The 18,180-nt window shown below is 37.0% G+C and overlaps 2 protein-coding genes across 4 annotated transcripts in view; one reads left to right on the forward strand and one right to left on the reverse strand.

Moving 5' to 3' along the window:
* The window catches only part of LOC149040482 (uncharacterized), a 30,781-nt gene extending 20,857 nt beyond the window's left edge, over positions 1-9,924 (forward strand). For both annotated transcript variants that reach the window (XM_089181424.1, XM_089181425.1), the window contains exons 11-18: positions 2,113-2,453; positions 2,866-3,195; positions 3,901-4,042; positions 4,733-4,820; positions 5,762-6,037; positions 6,230-6,295; positions 7,223-7,444; positions 9,106-9,924. In XM_089181424.1, the coding sequence (XP_089037550.1) occupies positions 2,113-2,453; positions 2,866-3,195; positions 3,901-4,042; positions 4,733-4,820; positions 5,762-6,037; positions 6,230-6,295; positions 7,223-7,444; positions 9,106-9,302 (1,662 nt within the window). In that variant the 3' untranslated portion in view covers positions 9,303-9,924. The remainder of the gene's footprint in view (positions 1-2,112; positions 2,454-2,865; positions 3,196-3,900; positions 4,043-4,732; positions 4,821-5,761; positions 6,038-6,229; positions 6,296-7,222; positions 7,445-9,105) is intronic.
* A 442-nt stretch (positions 9,925-10,366) lies between these two features.
* Positions 10,367-15,044, reverse strand: LOC113667777 (uncharacterized). Of its 2 annotated transcripts, XM_089181431.1 has the most exons (5): positions 14,439-15,044; positions 11,884-12,213; positions 11,510-11,578; positions 10,915-11,187; positions 10,367-10,726 (listed from the first exon to the last, which is right to left on the reverse strand). In XM_089181431.1, the coding sequence occupies exons 2-5, from the start codon at positions 12,191-12,193 to the stop codon at positions 10,704-10,706; spliced, it is 675 nt and encodes a 224-aa protein (XP_089037557.1). In that variant the 5' UTR covers positions 12,194-12,213; positions 14,439-15,044; the 3' UTR covers positions 10,367-10,703. The 2 variants fall into 2 exon arrangements, with proteins under 2 accessions (XP_089037557.1, XP_089037556.1); XM_089181430.1 differs by lacking the exon at positions 14,439-15,044 and having other exon boundaries at positions 11,884-12,438.
* Positions 15,045-18,180: the final 3,136 nt, after the last annotated feature.

The raw sequence follows: 18,180 nt of genomic DNA on the forward strand, positions 1-18,180 counted from the left end.
TTATGGCAAACATGAGAAAATACCATTGGAAACTTTTCAACCTATTTGATATCGCCAATAAATATTAACTCAACTTTTAAACTAAAGAGAAAACTTGATGTTTCGAATTGATTTCTGTGATGTGGAAATGAAATCCAAGCATTACATCAAGTTTTCTTGAAGACATCCACATTATAGAGTACCGAAGTGTGACGTCACGTTACCATGACAACGATTTTTCTGGAGACAGACGAACCAATATGGCGGCGCTGTCGATAACTGGTCTCGCTTCTTTCTTCATTGATGAGCCAAAATCTATTGCCAGGGGTGAGAACCATCACTCATCAGGGCACATCGAGTCATTTACGTATTTAGTTGCTGTTAAAAGACCTCGTGTATTTCCAGCCGGAGGACAATCATGAAACAAGAATAGCCGAAAGCGAAAAAGTCAAAGCCTGACTTCAAAAGAACTCAATCGCTTTCTGCCCCTCCATTGTAGACAAACTCAAACCCTTGCTTTACTTTCAGATATACCAAAGCTTGGCCAGCCATCTTTTCGACCACAGAATAGTTGTACTCATTTCCTGGTTCCAATTGAAGAGTCGAAATTGCCTTGTGGCGGACCTTTACAAATTCGAAATCATTAACGCCAAGTAAAGGAAATTTATCCGTTAAAGATTCCTTTACTGCTTTCCGTATGGTGGTTTCGTCCGCACACTCTTCACACAAGATTTTGCAGTCTAAATCAAATAAAAATTCGTAACTTTACAGAAAGTTTTAGAAGTTTAAATTTAAATTAATGGAAAGGATTAAATCAAACTTAAGCAATTGAAAGAAATATTACGATAAGATTGAAAAGTTTAAAATTTATATTTAAATGGAAAATAAGATTCAATAAAAAATTTCAACTAGCGATGAAAAGTTTTGAAAAGGTTTAAATAGGAATTTGTTTTAAATTTAAATAAACGTTGGACATGAAGCTTAAATTTAAAGGAAAATAAGTTTAAATCAAATATAGATATAAAAGGATTAAATAAATAATAAAATAATAAAATACAATCTAAAATAATTCCACGTTATGCTAAGAAGTAAAAAGGATAATCATAGAAACTAACAAGTTGGGTTAAAAGGCCCCAAAGGTCAATGTTCTTTATACTGTATTTTCGAAGGCTTTGATAGCCCTTAAAGTTCTGTGTGAGTCTAGTGGCAGATTCCACAGCTATGGCGCAAGGTTATGCCACGATTCCAGTCCTTAGGTTGTGGTGTTGACCTTTGACAGTTCTTTGAATTTTAGTTCCCCGCCCTCAGATCGCATTTAGTGTTTCTAAAATCTAATGCGTTTTTTTATGCTTTTAGATACATGAAAGCTTTTGAAAACCGTACCAACTATTTTTGCGTGTACTTGATTAGTCAATGACAGTAAGCCTATCTTATTGAGTAGTTCCTGGTGGTGCGTTTGTTTTTCATTTAAAAACTCGCAGTGCACGTTCGTTCACCTGTTCAAGTTTTCCACCAGCACTCTTACTGCAGAAGAGCCAGGTCTCAGGGCAATAGTTGGAATGGGAAAGGATGGAATGCAGAAAAGATGTTCTCTCAAAATGGAGAATCTCTTTCATACGCTTGAGCACGGCAATTTACTGAGAGACTTTTCAGAAAACTTTGCCCACATGCATGTTTTTCAAATTTTAGTTTGTCGTCTATTGTTACTCCAAGCATCTCAGAATATTCGGTAATGGGGATTTCTGCGTTTTCACAATAGAACTGAGGTTGCTTGGTACTCTGCTGGGTTTCTTCTCTTACCATTTGTCTACACGAGATCGTTCATGAATATGTTGAATATCAAAGGACAGAACTGATTTCCTAATCTAGCTCGTTGACTTCGGTGTATGAAGCCCTGAACTTTTCCACCGTTTAGTCATGTGGCAGAGTGTCAATCTTCTTAGTTAGGTCCATTGATACAAGGCCGATATTATTATGATTCTCCAACTATTTTTTCAACTGCTCCGTGAGGCTGAGAGGGGCGGTGTCAGATCCGTGGGATTTCTGATATGAGATATTGCCATAGTTTAGTTGTTTGAATTTTCCCACTACTTTTTTAGATTTGTGCATTGAATTAAAGTTAATTTTTTGTAGGTGCAAGAGCTTTCACCTCATGGTTTCGAAGGAAAGAGAATTCTTGTTGGTCCTGTCGTTCATTTTACGTTCACACCGGAAGTTAAGTTAAGAGATCCTTTGCAAGTTAGTTTGACCTGTCCCATATTATTAAAAGTACCCATAGAACCGCAGCAACACCAGATTAAGTTATCGGAAATGTCATCAAGGCACGTGAGAGTATTTTTCCGTGGCGGAAAAGACACATCCGGGAAATGGGTCGATTGGTCAAAGAAGTTGAAGGGGGAACCAAAACTGGAAAAAGGAATTGTGGCATTCGAGGTAGATGGGACTGATACATTTCAAACCAATCACCTCTCAGAGTAAGTTTGCAATTTTGTTTTTTTCCTACAAATACTAGTTATCTGAGAACTGAGAACTACATATGGTAATTAAGTGTTGTCAATTGAGTTGATAACGTAGATTGGCCATCGAGCCTTTAAACTCTTTATGGTTTCCAATTTACGTTATCAACTCAATTGACAACACTAAATTACCCTGTTATATTCTCCCACCGACTCAGCACCACAATTTCTTTAGAAAGTTTCCTCCTGAGAACTACATATATTGCAGGAGTATCAAACAATAAAATGAAAAACGTTGCCATGGCAAGTACATGCATTTTTCTAATTTGCAACTTTTTCATATTCAGAAACACAAAAAATTGAGTCAGTTACCAACATTCCATCAGCTAAGTTTTCAAAATGTCTTCAAGTATCAAATTCTTTGTGCTAGATGCGGGGTGATACTTGATTCTTCTACGGAGCCTCTGGATGCTGAAAAGCTTTTTATCGTGGATTCTTCCTGTCCGCAACAAGTAGGATTTTTCGCTTTCTGGTGTCAGAAGGAAAAGCAACAAAGACAAGACCTAAAGCAAGGATCACTGACTCTTTGCTGTTACCCACTCTACATGAAAACCGAGTTGACAAAAAAGTTATCTTCAGAGCATGGCGTTCTTCTCTATGGCGAGGGCGAGTCAGCAAGAAAGCTTGCCAAAGGGGATCAGGCACACTTTTCTCTGTCAAATGGCCTCACTTTAGTTGATATAGATTACACCCCAGTTGTGTAAGTCTCAGACAGAGATCAATTTATGTAGTTTAAATATATTTTGATCACTGATCCATCTTAGATTCAGGTCACATTGAAAATGAGTCGATTATTACTACTGAATTTACAGTGGAATGCATTTCTTAATTTTTTCATAGATTGTGGACAGACAGACCGAATAGCGTTGTTAAATTATTGGATTATTAAGTGGGCTTATAGGCTGAATTTGGAGGGAGTATTTTTTGAGCTAAGAACGATGTAACTTTCGTCTGCCACGAGACAATGTTATTTCATAGGCCTTGAGACCCTGGCTAAATGAAAATCCAACGCGAAACATTTTTTACAGCAGGGCCTGTATGTTTTCACGGACTACAAAAAGCTCTTTTCCCCACTGAATAATCGCGGTGAATTACCTGATAATCCCAACTCTTCGGTCACTATAGTCCATATCATGATAAAGTGGTAATCTCTCGTGGATGAAGACACGCAATTTTAAAATTTTCTTAAGGTGTTGTGTTTCAGCACGAAGCATTATGATCTACATTTTCCGATCCGAAACGAAATATTCGCATCTTCTTTGGCCTCTAATTAAAAAAGTCTTCATCGGGAAACCTCTGCGGTTCGACAAAAAATGGTGACACATGCCTCCTTGAATGTGTAACACTATTAATGCCATTTGAAAAATTTGTGTCTTGGGTTCAATGTTGCTCTTTTCTCTCATAGGTTTAAAGGAGACGTCATTTCCGAATATCCTTTTTCGGTTGGTTTCGATGCACCGACTATAGAATTTTTCAAAAAGGAAAACGATAAGGAGGGACAAGAGAAACTTTGCTCTCTGCGGCTTCATCCAGTGGAACCGTTTAAGGTATTACGGGCACCTTACGTTTGATTGATTCCACAGAAGTTATTTTTTATACCGGCGGGGAAGATACCGATATCTTTAATTAAACAGTGTCTTTCCATACTAAACGCTCGAAAAGTTTGCTTTTCAACTCTTTACGGTGGCCAATTTACGTCATCAACTCGGTTGATGATACTAAATTACCCTGTTATACACTCCCACCGACGCAGCACCACAGTTTCTTTAGAAACTTACCCTCTTTATCTTATATAAAAGTAAAGCACCATTTATCAGTAAGGTTTATTTTCTCATTAAATGAAAATTGTCACCGACTGGGAAAACAAAAATCGCTTGGAGGTCAAGAAAGATTTTTGAGCTCTGATATTAGAATCTTGGTGCTGAAAAATGTAGCCTTCATAAAGGCGTTGGATGGGCGCTTCGTTTGATCTCAAGTTGTAGACGTGTCCATGCAAATTTACCATCTCGGGAAATTTACCCAAGGAAATGTCGGTCACACTCTGTACATTCAGTTTCATGTGTAAAGGGGTCATTCACCACGGTTAAAGTGCCCTTGTAGCTTTAACATTATGAAATATTTTCAAACTTATAACCCTGTTGATAAAGTTTTGCAATAAGTCAAACATGTTGCCTTATTTTTATTGACATTTATTTATAAAAATACCATGATGTATGGATTTCTTTCCCTCGTAACAGGACCGCTCTCTAGAAATTTCCAAGTGGATAACTCAGTCAGAAGAGGAACCTCCGATTTGTGAACCTTCACCTTCTGTATATGACTCGGGTGAGAGCTGTTTGAATGTTAAAATAGTAAGGAACGTGAAAGGAAGAATGCCAGAAGAGAGGTTGTGATACCTTTATAGAATTTTCATTTAATAATTCTCGGTAGACTTTTTCGAATAAAATCACACTTGGCAAGGTTAGTCGGCTGCGTTGGCTACTCCTTCTCTTTATTCTTTGACAACTTTGCGAGAGTGAGTACTATTGTTTGATTTCAAACGCTCGTTAGGAACCTCGTTTTCCACATGTATCATTGAGAGTGTGAGTAACTTAAGCTCTTGTCGCCAAGAGACCTTCAAATAACGACCGACTTCAACCGGTCGAGTCTTTTCATTAAATTTTCCTTTTTTTCTGTTCCTCACCTTAAAAAGGGTTCTAATTGGTTTAAATCATTGCAGTCGTCCGTCAACTACTGGGCTGGGTTGTTCAAAGGCGGGTCAAGATAACCCAGGGTTGAAGTGAAATTTGATTTCAAATCTGAAAGCTTAAAAAGAAAATTCAGTTTAATTCCATTACCTACAATTTTATGATTGAATGTTCTAAAAAGAAATTGGGAAAATTACCCCTTAAAGGCTTTTGGACAGAGAAATATAGAAACCCTGTATTAAAGTTTTAACCCTGGGTTAGCGCTAATCGGCCTTTGAACAACTGGGCCCTGAATAAGTTTCTTCATTATCACCATGCTTATGATTTTTCCTAGATGGTTTGGTTGCTAATTTTGCATTCTACCCCGCAAAGTGCTGGAGCAAACTGGGCTCGGTTGTTGCAGGACTAGACGTAATAATTTCAATTTACTTTAAAATAGCAAACCATTGCTCTTTTCTGTGAAGTCCTGATGTTAAAGTTGAATCTAATTGAACTGGAATCTTTCCTCGGGTATTTGTTTAAAACGTTTTTCCTTTTGTAGTTATAAACTGGTTCTGTTTTCTTTTTTATTATTATTAGCCCAAATCGAAAAGTTGAGAGGGTCAGTTGTTACTCAAAAGTTAGCAACCCGTTTTAAAGATCCCATAGGAAACTGTTGGAAAGACCTTGGACCATATCTTGAACTTCCTGAGAGCGAACTTCACAACATAGACACTGATTATGTTCAAGCTCGCGAAAAGGGAGGTGCTGTTCTCCAGTCATGGAGGGATAAGAAAGGGTGCAAGGCAACTGTGGGACATCTTGTGTCTGTCCTTCATAAAATAGGCATGAAAAGGATCGCAGACGAGTTGCTAGGTACTTAAATTTGTACGTTTTATGGAAATCATCCATCTCGCTTCAAGTCCAGAGAATTTTCCCGTTAAGTTCTTGAAATTATCTATGGTCATGGTGTTTTCTATTGCTTTTATAACCTGTAATCTGCATTTGTATTATTCATTCATATGATCTAAATTTTCTCATCATTGAATTTCCTCGTTTCTGGAATAGGTATTGTAGGAGAAGAAAAACGAAGAGAAAGCGAACATCATGAAACGTGTAGCAACCCTGTGGAAGGTACGATCAATATTTACAGAGATCTTCCTTCATGATGTAGCGCTCTGTGAAGAATTGGTGTATGTAAAAATAATGATGCATGCACCATCTTATGTGTCACGCACTTTCCATATCATATTGACTGAAGTTATTGGAAGTTTCAAGTTGTAAGGCATCCCCAAATGGCCAATTTTCAAATCCTCTTGTAATGTTTTAGAACAGCGAGAAGTACTGGGATAACCTTTTCTGACTCATGATTTGGGATGCAGTTCATCTCATGTTTTAAGAAACCGTTCAGCACCATGTCTTTGCTGACCATCCTTTCAGAGGCTCGATATCAGACTTGTAGAGTTTTTTCGTTGCGATCATTTTGAATCCTGAAATCCTACTGCAGTTTTTTCCTTTTCGGACCTACAAACCGGTTAGGCATGTCTTTATACCAGTTTGTTTTTAGTTGAAATCTTAAACTCAGCCTAACTGAAAAAACCAGTGAGTAACTAATTCTGTCGTATCTTTACATCATAAATCACTACATTAAATTAGCAAATTGATCTCTATCCACCAGAGCTTTAGAGCCGCCTTTAATTTGTTGCTAATAAACTCAATACATAAATCTCATCAGAGTCTTGCCTATATTAAGTTTTGAACATACACAAAAAAATTGTACAACATGGTTTTCATTGACGGCTGAATCGAAAACAAAGAGCACTCAAGACCCCGTCACTCAATGGGTAACCTAGAGAAACCTTGATTAAAATATGATGTTCTTGTCCTGTGGAGATAAATAACACTGAAATGCGTTAATTCTCAATTGCTAACAATGTCATTTAATTCGCCAATATTCCGTTTTTATGTCATTTTTATGATATCTTGCGTAATGATGGATAGTTTTACTAGATGGTAACTAATAGTGTTATATTTGGTCTTTTTGGGAATTATGAAACAAAGAGGGCGAGACCAGGCAACGCCAAGCCAGGGAGCGAGAAAGTTCCCCTGAGACGATTCCCAGTACTGCGGAAGAGGTATATGTAACGAGAACACGACACAAGGAACAAAGTGGAAGGAGAAATGAGTGGGGAAGTGAAAGGAGGAATACGAATGAGTTCAAAAGAGTGGCACGACTCGAAGAAGTTAGAAAGAATAATTGGTTAACACGCAAATCGAAATTAGGTGAGTTTAAGCTCTAAGCGTTCTTAACCCTTACCTCTAAGAATGACTAGTGTCTAATTTCTCCTTACAATATCACCCCTTGAATCACAAATTAAGGTCATGAGAATAACGATTATGATCACTAAGTAACGAAGCTCCTGATTGTTAAACAGATTCTCCTCGTTACTACCTTAGGAAATGTATAGAGAAAATGCATAATGATGATAGGGTGTAAAGGGTTAAAAGCCATGCAATCATTACAAGTCTTCCATGGACTATTGACTTGCTAATTCTTCATAGGCTCTACACTGTCAAGCGCCAATTTTCTGTGAAATTTGAGCATTTGCTGGACATATCATCAACCCGATCTCCTTTTTTTTCGTGAAAATCTCGGCATATGGATCATATATGGTCAATTTAAGAAGTTACCATTTTGATATCATTTGATGGTCGAAAACGCTCGTAGATTGGGTGTAAGAGTATACTGAGCTAATTTGCCTCAACTTAGAGTATGTCAGAGACAAAGTAAGGATTCTGTTGAGTTGAGGGTTTTCAAGCTTACCTTATTTTTTTGGGTTTTTGATCACTCTTGGGGTTTATTTTACTAAAACGTTTTAAGAGCTAATGTCAGCATGCATCAAACAAACAGCGGCAAGTCAACTAAATTTTTTTTCACTCCTACTTTCATATTTTGTAGTCCAATATGTTGTAATAATTGTGGTGTAGTTTTTTTGTAAAAATTTATTTTAGTTTTCAAGAAGTAATTTTTTTCGTTCGACCGCTCAAATATGCAAATTTTCATCGTGAATATTACCCGAGTTGTGCGACCTCATGTAACGAGTGTACTGGACCTACGGTATTTCTGTGAAAATAATCCTTTGTTTTATCATCTAAACTTAATCCCCTGTCGTTATTGAAGCTGGCGAAGAAATGTTTATTTTTTTGGTGAATATTTTTGTTAAACACTCGAAGAGAAATTCCATATCTACGCGCGCCCATATATTATTCGCTATTTATCAAGCTAGAAAATTGATATCGATCCACCAGAGATTCAGAGCGGACTTAAATTTTTCAGTTATAAACTCATTTCGTTAATTTCACCAAAGTCTTGTCTATATTAAATTTTGAACATACACACAATAAAATATTGTACAACATGGCTTTCATTAACGGCTGAGTCGAAAACAGAGAGCAGTCAAGACCCCGTCACTCCATGGGTAACCTTGAGAAACCTTCACTAAAGTATGAGCTCTTATTGTCCCGTAGAGATAAATAATACCGAAATGTGTTGATTCTCAAGTGCACCAGCGTCTAATTTCTCCTCACAATATCACCCCTGAATCACACATTAAGGTCATGAGAATAAAGGAAATGATCACTTACTAAAGAAGCTCCTGGTTGTTAAACAAATTCTCCTCGTTAGCACCTCAGGAAATGTACAGAGAACAGTATGGAGAAAATGCATAATGACGATAGGATGTAAAGGGTTAAAAACCATGCAGTCATTACGAGTCTATCCATAACCTATTGACGCGCTGATTCTTCATTGAGTCAGGGTTAGGCTGTACTGTCAGTCGCCGATCATTTTCCCGACACATCAACAACCCGATCTGCCTAGTTTTTTTTTTTAGCAAGGAAAGTTTACATGTATTTCTTATGTATTATTTTTATAAAAAATGTAGATGAACCTCCAAGGAGGCAGCAGAACACGAAGAGGAACGAGCCACTTGAAATGATGAAAAGCCTGCTGATGGAGGTAGCTGCATTAAAAGGGGTCATTGAACAAAATATTTTAATGGGCATAGCGGGGAATGGAAACGTAGAAGGGCTGAGAGAAATAACTGAAAAAGTCAGAAAGGTTAGGCAAGATTTCTCATAAACGTCGACTGTCAATAGCAGATAAAATAGGAGCCGAAAGCTCGGTTGGAAAGGACGTGGTATATGAGATAGGATTCGAAATTGTCACCAGCTGTTCGCCGGGGCGATTGAGAATTTTGGACTGTTTGTGATAAGAATTTCGCCAGCAGGCGACTACCTAATAGTCTTTTCGATGGTTTTCGTTTCAATCAGCCCCTTATCAAACAAAACGTCCGTAACACTCTAATTATACTCTTTTACACTCAGCTGGACATTATTTAGAAGTAGGAATATCATAGAGGCAAAGAAACGTCTTAAAAACTGTGCCTTTTTGTATTTTAAATTTTTCTGGTGACGAAAATGTACCATATGACTGGAAAAAACACTTTTTAAGTAGCCATGGCACTCGCGATTTTGAACCTTGTTTTACAGTATTGGAACACAGAGTACAAGGCAGGCTGAAACGTCTTCTATGACAAATGATATATATGTAGACACCTGTAGTGACGTAGGTTTGTCCAAAGTTTAATGGCTTTGATCTTTTCTTGACTGTGTAACCTTTCGATGTAGCCTAATAATAACTAACAGTGGTCGAACATTCTGGTCTCGAACATTCAGATTTACAATAAATCCGCCTTTGAAAAGTTGTTCGTTTGTCGTACTCTCTCCGAAGCGAAATTGAATGGAAACTCTCAAGATTCAAAAGTTCCAGTGTCGACGACGTTCGTTTACTTAGCCAGAGACATTCAGATTTACGATAATTATAATTGATATTATAATATATCTCATGTTGCATGTTCCCAGCGTTACTCTTGCGTCAAACTTTTTTCCGTTCTCAGTGGCACTATTAAGAAGCTTAGAAATCCAATAGGCAGTTTTGACAAAAAATGTTGTCATTTTAGGTACTCACAACTTCGAATGGGAGCTGTTCAAACTTCAGTCACTTTAACCGTTAACAGACCTTTTCAGGACTACCCTCGGCCGGAAGATCACATTACGGCCTGAGGAAAGAGTTTGAAAATAAAAGCGTATGTCGGCGTAAAGTTTTAGATTCAGTTCACTAAAAAACGTATAAGCATGTCTGTACATCATAATAGAGGAATTTATTAGTTGTCTAACTTTTCGATATTTAGTGAAGAAAGCTGATATTTTTTCCCTCCAACTTGTCTATATTACATTAAAGCAGAATTAATTGGTTGACACATTTAAAATGCTCCCTGTCTCTCAAGCTAGTGGAAGCCTATGCAAATGTTTTCAAGCCCATTAAATCTAGGGTATTGTCAATTCATTCAACTAACTATAATTATATCAATCATATGACTTTGCCTTCCCGCAGTTTTTTTTTAATTGAAGTAGCATTGCTTTCCTCAAATTCTTTGAGTAATTCACTCGGTTGTTTACTTTCTCACGGCCAGGGACTGTCCTACAGTTCGGCTCGCCATAACTCTGAGAAGGAAAAAAATCAAATAAACTTTTGCACCACTATTACACTACAACCGAACCTCGGTGACATACTAGCTATGCCAGCAACAGGTAATTTCCGCACCGAAATGAAGGGTATTGTTTACATATTGTATTTACTAGGTCTATCATAACATGCCGCTTTCTAGGACGATAAAAATAGATTTTCATACCTAACAAATTATCTGCAATCCTTTTTTGGCCACTTCTTTCAAAGGCGTCCACAAGGCAACCTACAGTCGCGTCACGCCCTTTGATATCCCTCCATTTTTCAAGTACGGCAGATGCTTTATCTCTAGCGCGTTGATGATCTGTTTCTATATTGCGAAGTTTGCTTTCTGATATTTGAAGTTCTGCTCCAAGTTCCTTCCAACAGTTTCCCGCTTCTTCCAGTATTGATAAGCATCGTTGAAAAGTAACGACTTCCTTTCTAAGTTCGTTTTCAACTGCGAATTATAAAGACAAAGCTTATTACATAAGCGATCTGCAATGTCTGTTACTCGTCAGTTCATGTAAACGCCGAAGAATAAAGGTTCAAATACTTTTATGAAGTTTCATTCCATGGTACCGCCAGCAAGCTCCTGCACTATCTTATGAACAGACAACAGAATCTTTAAGCAGTTGCCATCCCTTTACCACGATATCACCCATCAACCTTGTTAAGAACAGCATCGTTTGTGGGAATTGTTCGATCCAGCAAAGTTGGCTCGCTCAGAAAGTCAGCCCCCTCCTCTTTAGATAAATAATAAAGTAACTCTAAGAACTTACTTGAGTCAGTTTCCTGTCTTGCCCTGTGAGCTTGCCCTGAGTTTTCATTACTTCTCAGTTCCGTGTTTTCTGAGATGAAAGAAAGGAACGCATTGAAGTTCAAACATTAAAAAAGTTAAAAGTTTACAAAAAACGGTTCGCGTAATAAATTTATGATCACACTGAGTTCACTGCAATATGAAGCAATCGCAGGGTAAATTCCTTACATTAAAAGATAATTAAGACTTTACAGGTGTAGGGCCCTCGCTTTTAGAAACCGGTTTGATATCTCTATCTCGGTGAATTGTGCGGCATCGTTCTAAAATTACAATGACATGTAATGATGCAGCTTTCTTTTAATACCAATTGATTTTCGTGATCGTCAAAACACTTACCACGTTCCAAAATTATGTTTGCAAGGTGCTGATGAACTTCCTGGAGTACTTTCTTGAAGATTTCATAGGCTTTTGTACCCTTTGTTGGTAAAATTTCTAGCAATTGCCCATTTTTTTCCGATCGTGTTGGCTTCGCTTTTATTCTGTCTTCTTCAGTCGTGGTAAAGACGTTCTCAGCTGCCATTTTTAGTAAAACTTCTTCTGCATCCATATCTTTTACAAGGCAATATTTTACTCTGTTCAGAATCTTTCTACACTCATCGCTCAGTGGTTTGTCATGAGTTGTATCACTTGCCCTACCAGTTGGCATGGTTCTCGTTTCCTTTTCAACTAGACAATTGAATGAGAAATAATCATGAAATGTGTCATTAGAAATGTACGATAAACAGTCGTTTGTATCTTTATAGAATTTGGTTCTCATTATGATTAAACAACTGTTTGAAACGAAGGATGATCACATTAAAACAAGTAACATTTGTGTTAGACTGGACTGTAGTCATTGTCTATGAAATAAGGGAGGTTGTCATGCATTATTTATTTAACAGATCACCAGAAAATACCTTCACATTGCGTTTTTCAATTCGTTGGTTCATCGGGGAAAGTGAAAGAACGGAAAGGGAAAGGACAGCCAAGAAAACAAAAATATGCAATTGCAAAGGAACAATAAAGAGCTTAGGGCTGCCGTGAAATACATGCTTTTCAACTTTTACCATTAATAGACAGCCTTTTGTAAATAAACACATGAAAAGCGGCAAACAAAACGAATTATGGCCAAACTTCTTGCAGAAGGCGATACTCTTACCTATTGAGAAATCATTTGATCAAAGAGGGATTTGAAGGATATTTTGGAAAAGACTTTCGATGAGGGTCTCAACTGTTCATTAGGATGAAGAGAAAATAACCTCCTGCTAGATTTTATTTTACCATACCCCTTGAAGCTCGGTTAAAAATCAAAAGCCTTCATAAATTCAAGAAAAGAAATTTACCTTTGTTTGGGTTTGGTTAGCTAAGGCTTTATATGAATTTAATTTACCCTTTTAGACTTTTCCACGCACTATTTATACCCCAGCCAGTTGTGACGGAAATATCTCTCTGCCCGGAGGAAACTGCACAATAGATGTAGGTCACCAAAGCCAATATATTTTTAAGCTATACAAATCAATTACCTGCATGCAAAACGGGACCGTTACATAATAATTGTTGTTTCTAATTTCAGAAAATACCTATATTCTAAACGTGAATATAGCAGAAGCTGAAAATTTTTCATTAAGAAGAGACTCTAGTCTCTTAGCGTCACGGCCTGTTCACCAATGCTGAAATCAAGTTACAGTTTTATTGACAGAAACGAACAAACTAACAAACAAACCCTGTGCAGAAATTTTAAAACTTTTAAATGATAAGATGCTCAAAGAATGTATAGAAATATACATGACCCAGACTCGACCAGGTTTAACTGTACAAGGGTTTTCACTGATATTTCATTGCCAAATTATCCGAGCAGTAGTATAAACAATGCTTAATTCATGAGGTTGATTTTCAATAATTGAAGGATCCGAGACGCTAACATGCCCCATATAGATCAGAAAAGACACTTTACGCCTTCATCACTTACAAAGCAAGACCAAGTTTGTTCAAGATTTTTCCTATTCTTTTTTCTAGAGGAAAGTTTCTAAAGGACAACTTCCACTAAAAAGATAAATAGTAACGTGCAATACGAGCTAGCGATAACTGCGCAACGAATTATATCTCGCTTCATGCTTTCATGAATACCCTTCGGTGCTTTTAACGTCAAACCCTGTCTCAATTCTACATAATTAGTTTTTCAGTGAGAATGATTTCAAACAAATTATCCCCACAAAACCAAATTAAAAGTACTAATAACGTGGCAGAATCAGTTGGAATCCAAGCTAAATCTACTGTAAACAATACCAAATCTAAGCTGGCATTCGCAACGAATACAATCGGTCTGACAAATGCCACACCATGAAAACCCAAGGAGATTGATTGTTGGTTGACGAAGAGTGAATTATTTACAAAATAAACACTAGTCCATAAGGAGCGATCGTTCGTTCTCTGCCGTCATGTAAAAGCTGTATTTGTTTATGTCTCTTAATTTGGAGCCATTGGGAATGCGGAACCGAAGGCTCCTTGTAAGTCTCGTCACTCTGTCATATGTGCGAATAAAGACTAGTTCTGCCATCGCTGAGCACTAGAAGCGATAGATTGGTTAAAACGCGACTAAAGAATAAAACTAAAAGATTAAAACCGACGTAAGGCTACAAAGAAGCTAAAGGTATTACTTGACTTGGTCGACGGTACATGTAAAACGTAAAGGTCCGTGGGTTGATAATGCAGCAGTAAGTAACTGACCACTCTGTCACAACCACTAGCACTCGAGGGTGTTCATCTTTCCACAAAACACATTTTCGAAAGACAGCTAATCCCAAGTAAGGGCAACGTAGCTGATTTCTTTGCAAACACCAGAACAAAACCCGCATTATGATGACAAGCATACCGCTCTGAATGTCCGAGTTACAATTTATTAAGATACCTACATTTAAAGCTGATCCGTGATAAACAAGTGAGCTGGTCTGAATCGTAGGTTTCAGCTGATTCTTCTTTAAGGTAGATATTCTTTGCCTTCCTTATTCTCCCAACTTTCCTCTAAAACGTTCTTTCAAACAGAGAAACGAACTGATCTCACCAACGTGAACTATCCGTCTGATATGTATCACGACAACACATTCCACAGTTTCCACGAGACCGCGTAAATAACCTTTAATCAGCAACGCAGCCAATGAAGATGATAGCAAATCAAATAGCGGATCAAATATCAGATCAGTGCACCAAAAGACTTCTTGTTACGTCACTTGAAATACTCCCCTCAATTATTCGTATATGTCACACATTCCTTAAGCTGTTCTTGAGGAAAACAATAAAGTACGAGGCGCTCTCATGTAATTGTCCATGAAATTATAGATTCTATTTTGTTAAAGCCCGCACTAAACAACAGTTGAATTTGCATTGATGATTGAAACACTGTGTTCCGTAAATTGATGGATGGTTCTGGAATTGCTTCTGGGGTTTGCCATGCACTGATGAAGAACTTTAAATAGTGACTTCATAAAAATCGCAGAGTCTAATCTTTAAAGGACGCTGATGGGAATGTCGATGGGAAGGGGGGGTTTGGTACGACTATGGGTCAGGACTTATACATATATAGGAAACCAATTCTTTAGAAATTTATGTCAATAACATGCCATCCAACATATTTTCAACACTTTGTTAACCCTTTAATTGCCAAGATCTCATCAGCAATTCTCCTTACTGTCTGCTACACAGTTCTTCTTATGTTAGTTTAGAGAATTTGATATTGGATCAACTTATAATCCCCCAATTTATATTTTTCTTTATTCTCATCACTTGTCTGCTTGATATTGTACTGATATTGTAAGGAGAAATTCTGTTGTGGTCACTCATGGGAGTTAAAGGGTTAAGTTTAAATTATCGGTAGTAACTCTACCTGGTTAAACCCTACACGAAAATGAGGGTGATCATCGTCGCTATGAACACCACAAAGGAGGATATAGCATCGGCATGCATTGCAGGCCAAGTCGAACCATTTTATAAACGCGTCTTTCAGGTGACTTTTCAAATTCTAGCTCATTAAGGAGAGATTTCTTCGACGCAATAGCGATCTTTGAAGGACATTGTCCGCTTTTTTCTGATTTAGGCATTACATTAATACATTTTATTTATTCGAATCAGTTAAGTTTGAACACAAACTACTTAAGCGGTATTGAAAATTAAGTCTGAAAAAATATTATGGTTTATAAGAGAGTTGAACCCATGACCTATGAGATATTTTTTCAGGCTTTTTTTTTTTTTCACTCCTAAGATCTGATTGTTAATTCTCCCCGGTAGCTGCTTTTACATTTCCTTGTAATTTAGTTACATGAATTTGGTGTTAGATCAGGAAAAACAACTTTTACCTGACATGTCTGGGTATTCTTATTACCTTTTTGATTGATAGCTTATGGATGTTAAAAGGGAGAAGTTACATGTGAATCACTTCTGGGCGTTAAGCAGTGTTCGTTACTGCGAAGGTTACTCTCATCTTTATTTATTAACCCGCAGATCAAAAACGATGTTCATATATTAACACTCGTTTAAACCAAAACACATTTGCTACATATGCAAAAATAATGTTTTTTTCTTTTTTGAGGTATGATAAACTCATGAGGATTTAAAATGTTTTGATTTTTTCAACTCAGGAAATGAGGACTTAAAATCTGGTAAGAGAAAAGAGGTGCAAACTTTGACGCATGTCAAACTGGCCTCACTTGAGCTTCGTATCGATCGCGTTAGGCGTGAGCCATTTGCGGAAGACGAAAAAAACTTTTAAAAAATCACAAAAGTGTTCTTTATAACCAAAACATAATCTGGTCAACATTAAAGATCGTTGCTGTGAAAGTCAAGCCTAAAGAAAAAATAATGTGAAAGTTTGATTCGTTCGATTTTATTGCTTCGCTTTCCGTTAGTATTTTTACTCAGTCACGTTACTCAGTCAGTCACGTTACTCAGTCAGTTACTCAGTCATATCGTGGTAGATTTTAGTATAGGATAATAACTGGTAAAATAAAAATGCCTAAAGTGGGTCTCAACAATTTCTCTTCACCATATTGTGTGCGCAGGATAACATAGACTGACTGACAGGCATTTGGACAAAATCTGCAGATGAAGCTACGAAACCAAATGATCCACCGAACACAGTCAATGACTACAATCCTTCTACCAGTTATTAAGTCGGGCCAGACGGGAAATTTATTTGGTTGTCAGTCATGACGTTCTTCTCTACCTCGACCCTCCCTCTAAGTCGACAAGTATGTAATATTTCCTATTTCACTGAGTGTTTTTATAACTATTAATCCACGTAATTTCGGTGAGTGTTTTTATAATTACCAATCACTTTCCAAATATTCCTGTAGCTCGTAATCGATTTAACTAGTGCTTTTCCTGTTCTTTCTCTCATTTTGACTCTCTAACTGAGAAAAAAAAATCTTAATCAAAGTCAGCTGAAAAACCAGGCAAGTAAAACAAGAGCGTGCACAGGGTTGTAACTGTCACTGTTAGATTGACAGGCTTGCGTACTCCACTTGCTCATTTGTGCATTAGATTTGACTTCTCGAATCATTTTTACTGGAAAGTGTGACTTATGTCGCGTCGATAAGGAAAAGAAAAAACTTAAAACGTACTAGTTTTGAAATGACACCAGCATCCCATTCCAGTGCTTAATTCAGCAAAATAAATTTACTACGATCACGTTTACAATTAAATTCTTGTCTAAGACCAAAGTTCGTTAACTCATATGATATCGCTCTAATAAAAAAAATCATCCTAATATTTTGCCTAATCTTTTCAGCCGTCCTCAAAGATCCATACGGTAAAAGAGAAAAACACGGCTACAAACATGGACGTAAAGAAAAGCAATGGAAAGCAACAGGATCTTGTTAAGAGGCATTAAGGGAAACAAGGGTAATGTGATTATAAGTTGTAACCGGTGTGCATTACCGTTGCTTGTTGACAATAATTATTTCTCTCTATCCCGGTCATGGGACAAAGAAAAAAATTTTGAGTCCCCATGAGTTATTGAACCTCAGATCTTCGGCTTCCGCGCATTTTTCTCTCCGCCCCCAAAATCGCAGACCGCCAGCAACGCAGGCTATGTGGAGTACGTCGTGCCCACTGAATTCCTTGCGAAAACCCTGAGGAAAAGAGGCGTAATTTGTAGCGAATCTTTCCTTTTTTATCACAACTTTCGAAAGGACCGAAGATCTTCTTCATTTTCTTTTATATTCTGTAAGTAATATACTTTACAAACAGCGGACCATTCTCACAATTAAGAAGCTGACAAACACAAGTAACAAATGAAGCTTGGTTGTAAATACTACTACTACTACTACTAATAATAATAATAATAAGAAGAAGAATAATAAGGATTTCTATAGCGTCATATCCGCATGCTCATGGCTCTTTACAACTAAATATTCAAGACCGAAAATTTTATAGATTAAAAAAATACGTCAATAATAAAACACAAATATTTAAAAGCACAAGTTAAAAATTCGTATCTAAAAATTAAGATTGAAATTAAAATTAAAAATTGAAATTCTTTTTGCAATATTTCTAACAGAACTGTAATCAAAATTTTCTTTGAATAAGAAAGTCTTTATACAAGTTTTACATTTTGAAATATCATCATGGATTACGTATGGGTTCCTGTTCAACGAGTGCAGG

This window comes from Pocillopora damicornis, chromosome 9 (assembly GCF_964200805.1).
Source record: "Pocillopora damicornis chromosome 9, jaPocDami1.2, whole genome shotgun sequence".
NCBI classification, from domain to species: Eukaryota; Metazoa; Cnidaria; class Anthozoa; order Scleractinia; family Pocilloporidae; genus Pocillopora; species Pocillopora damicornis.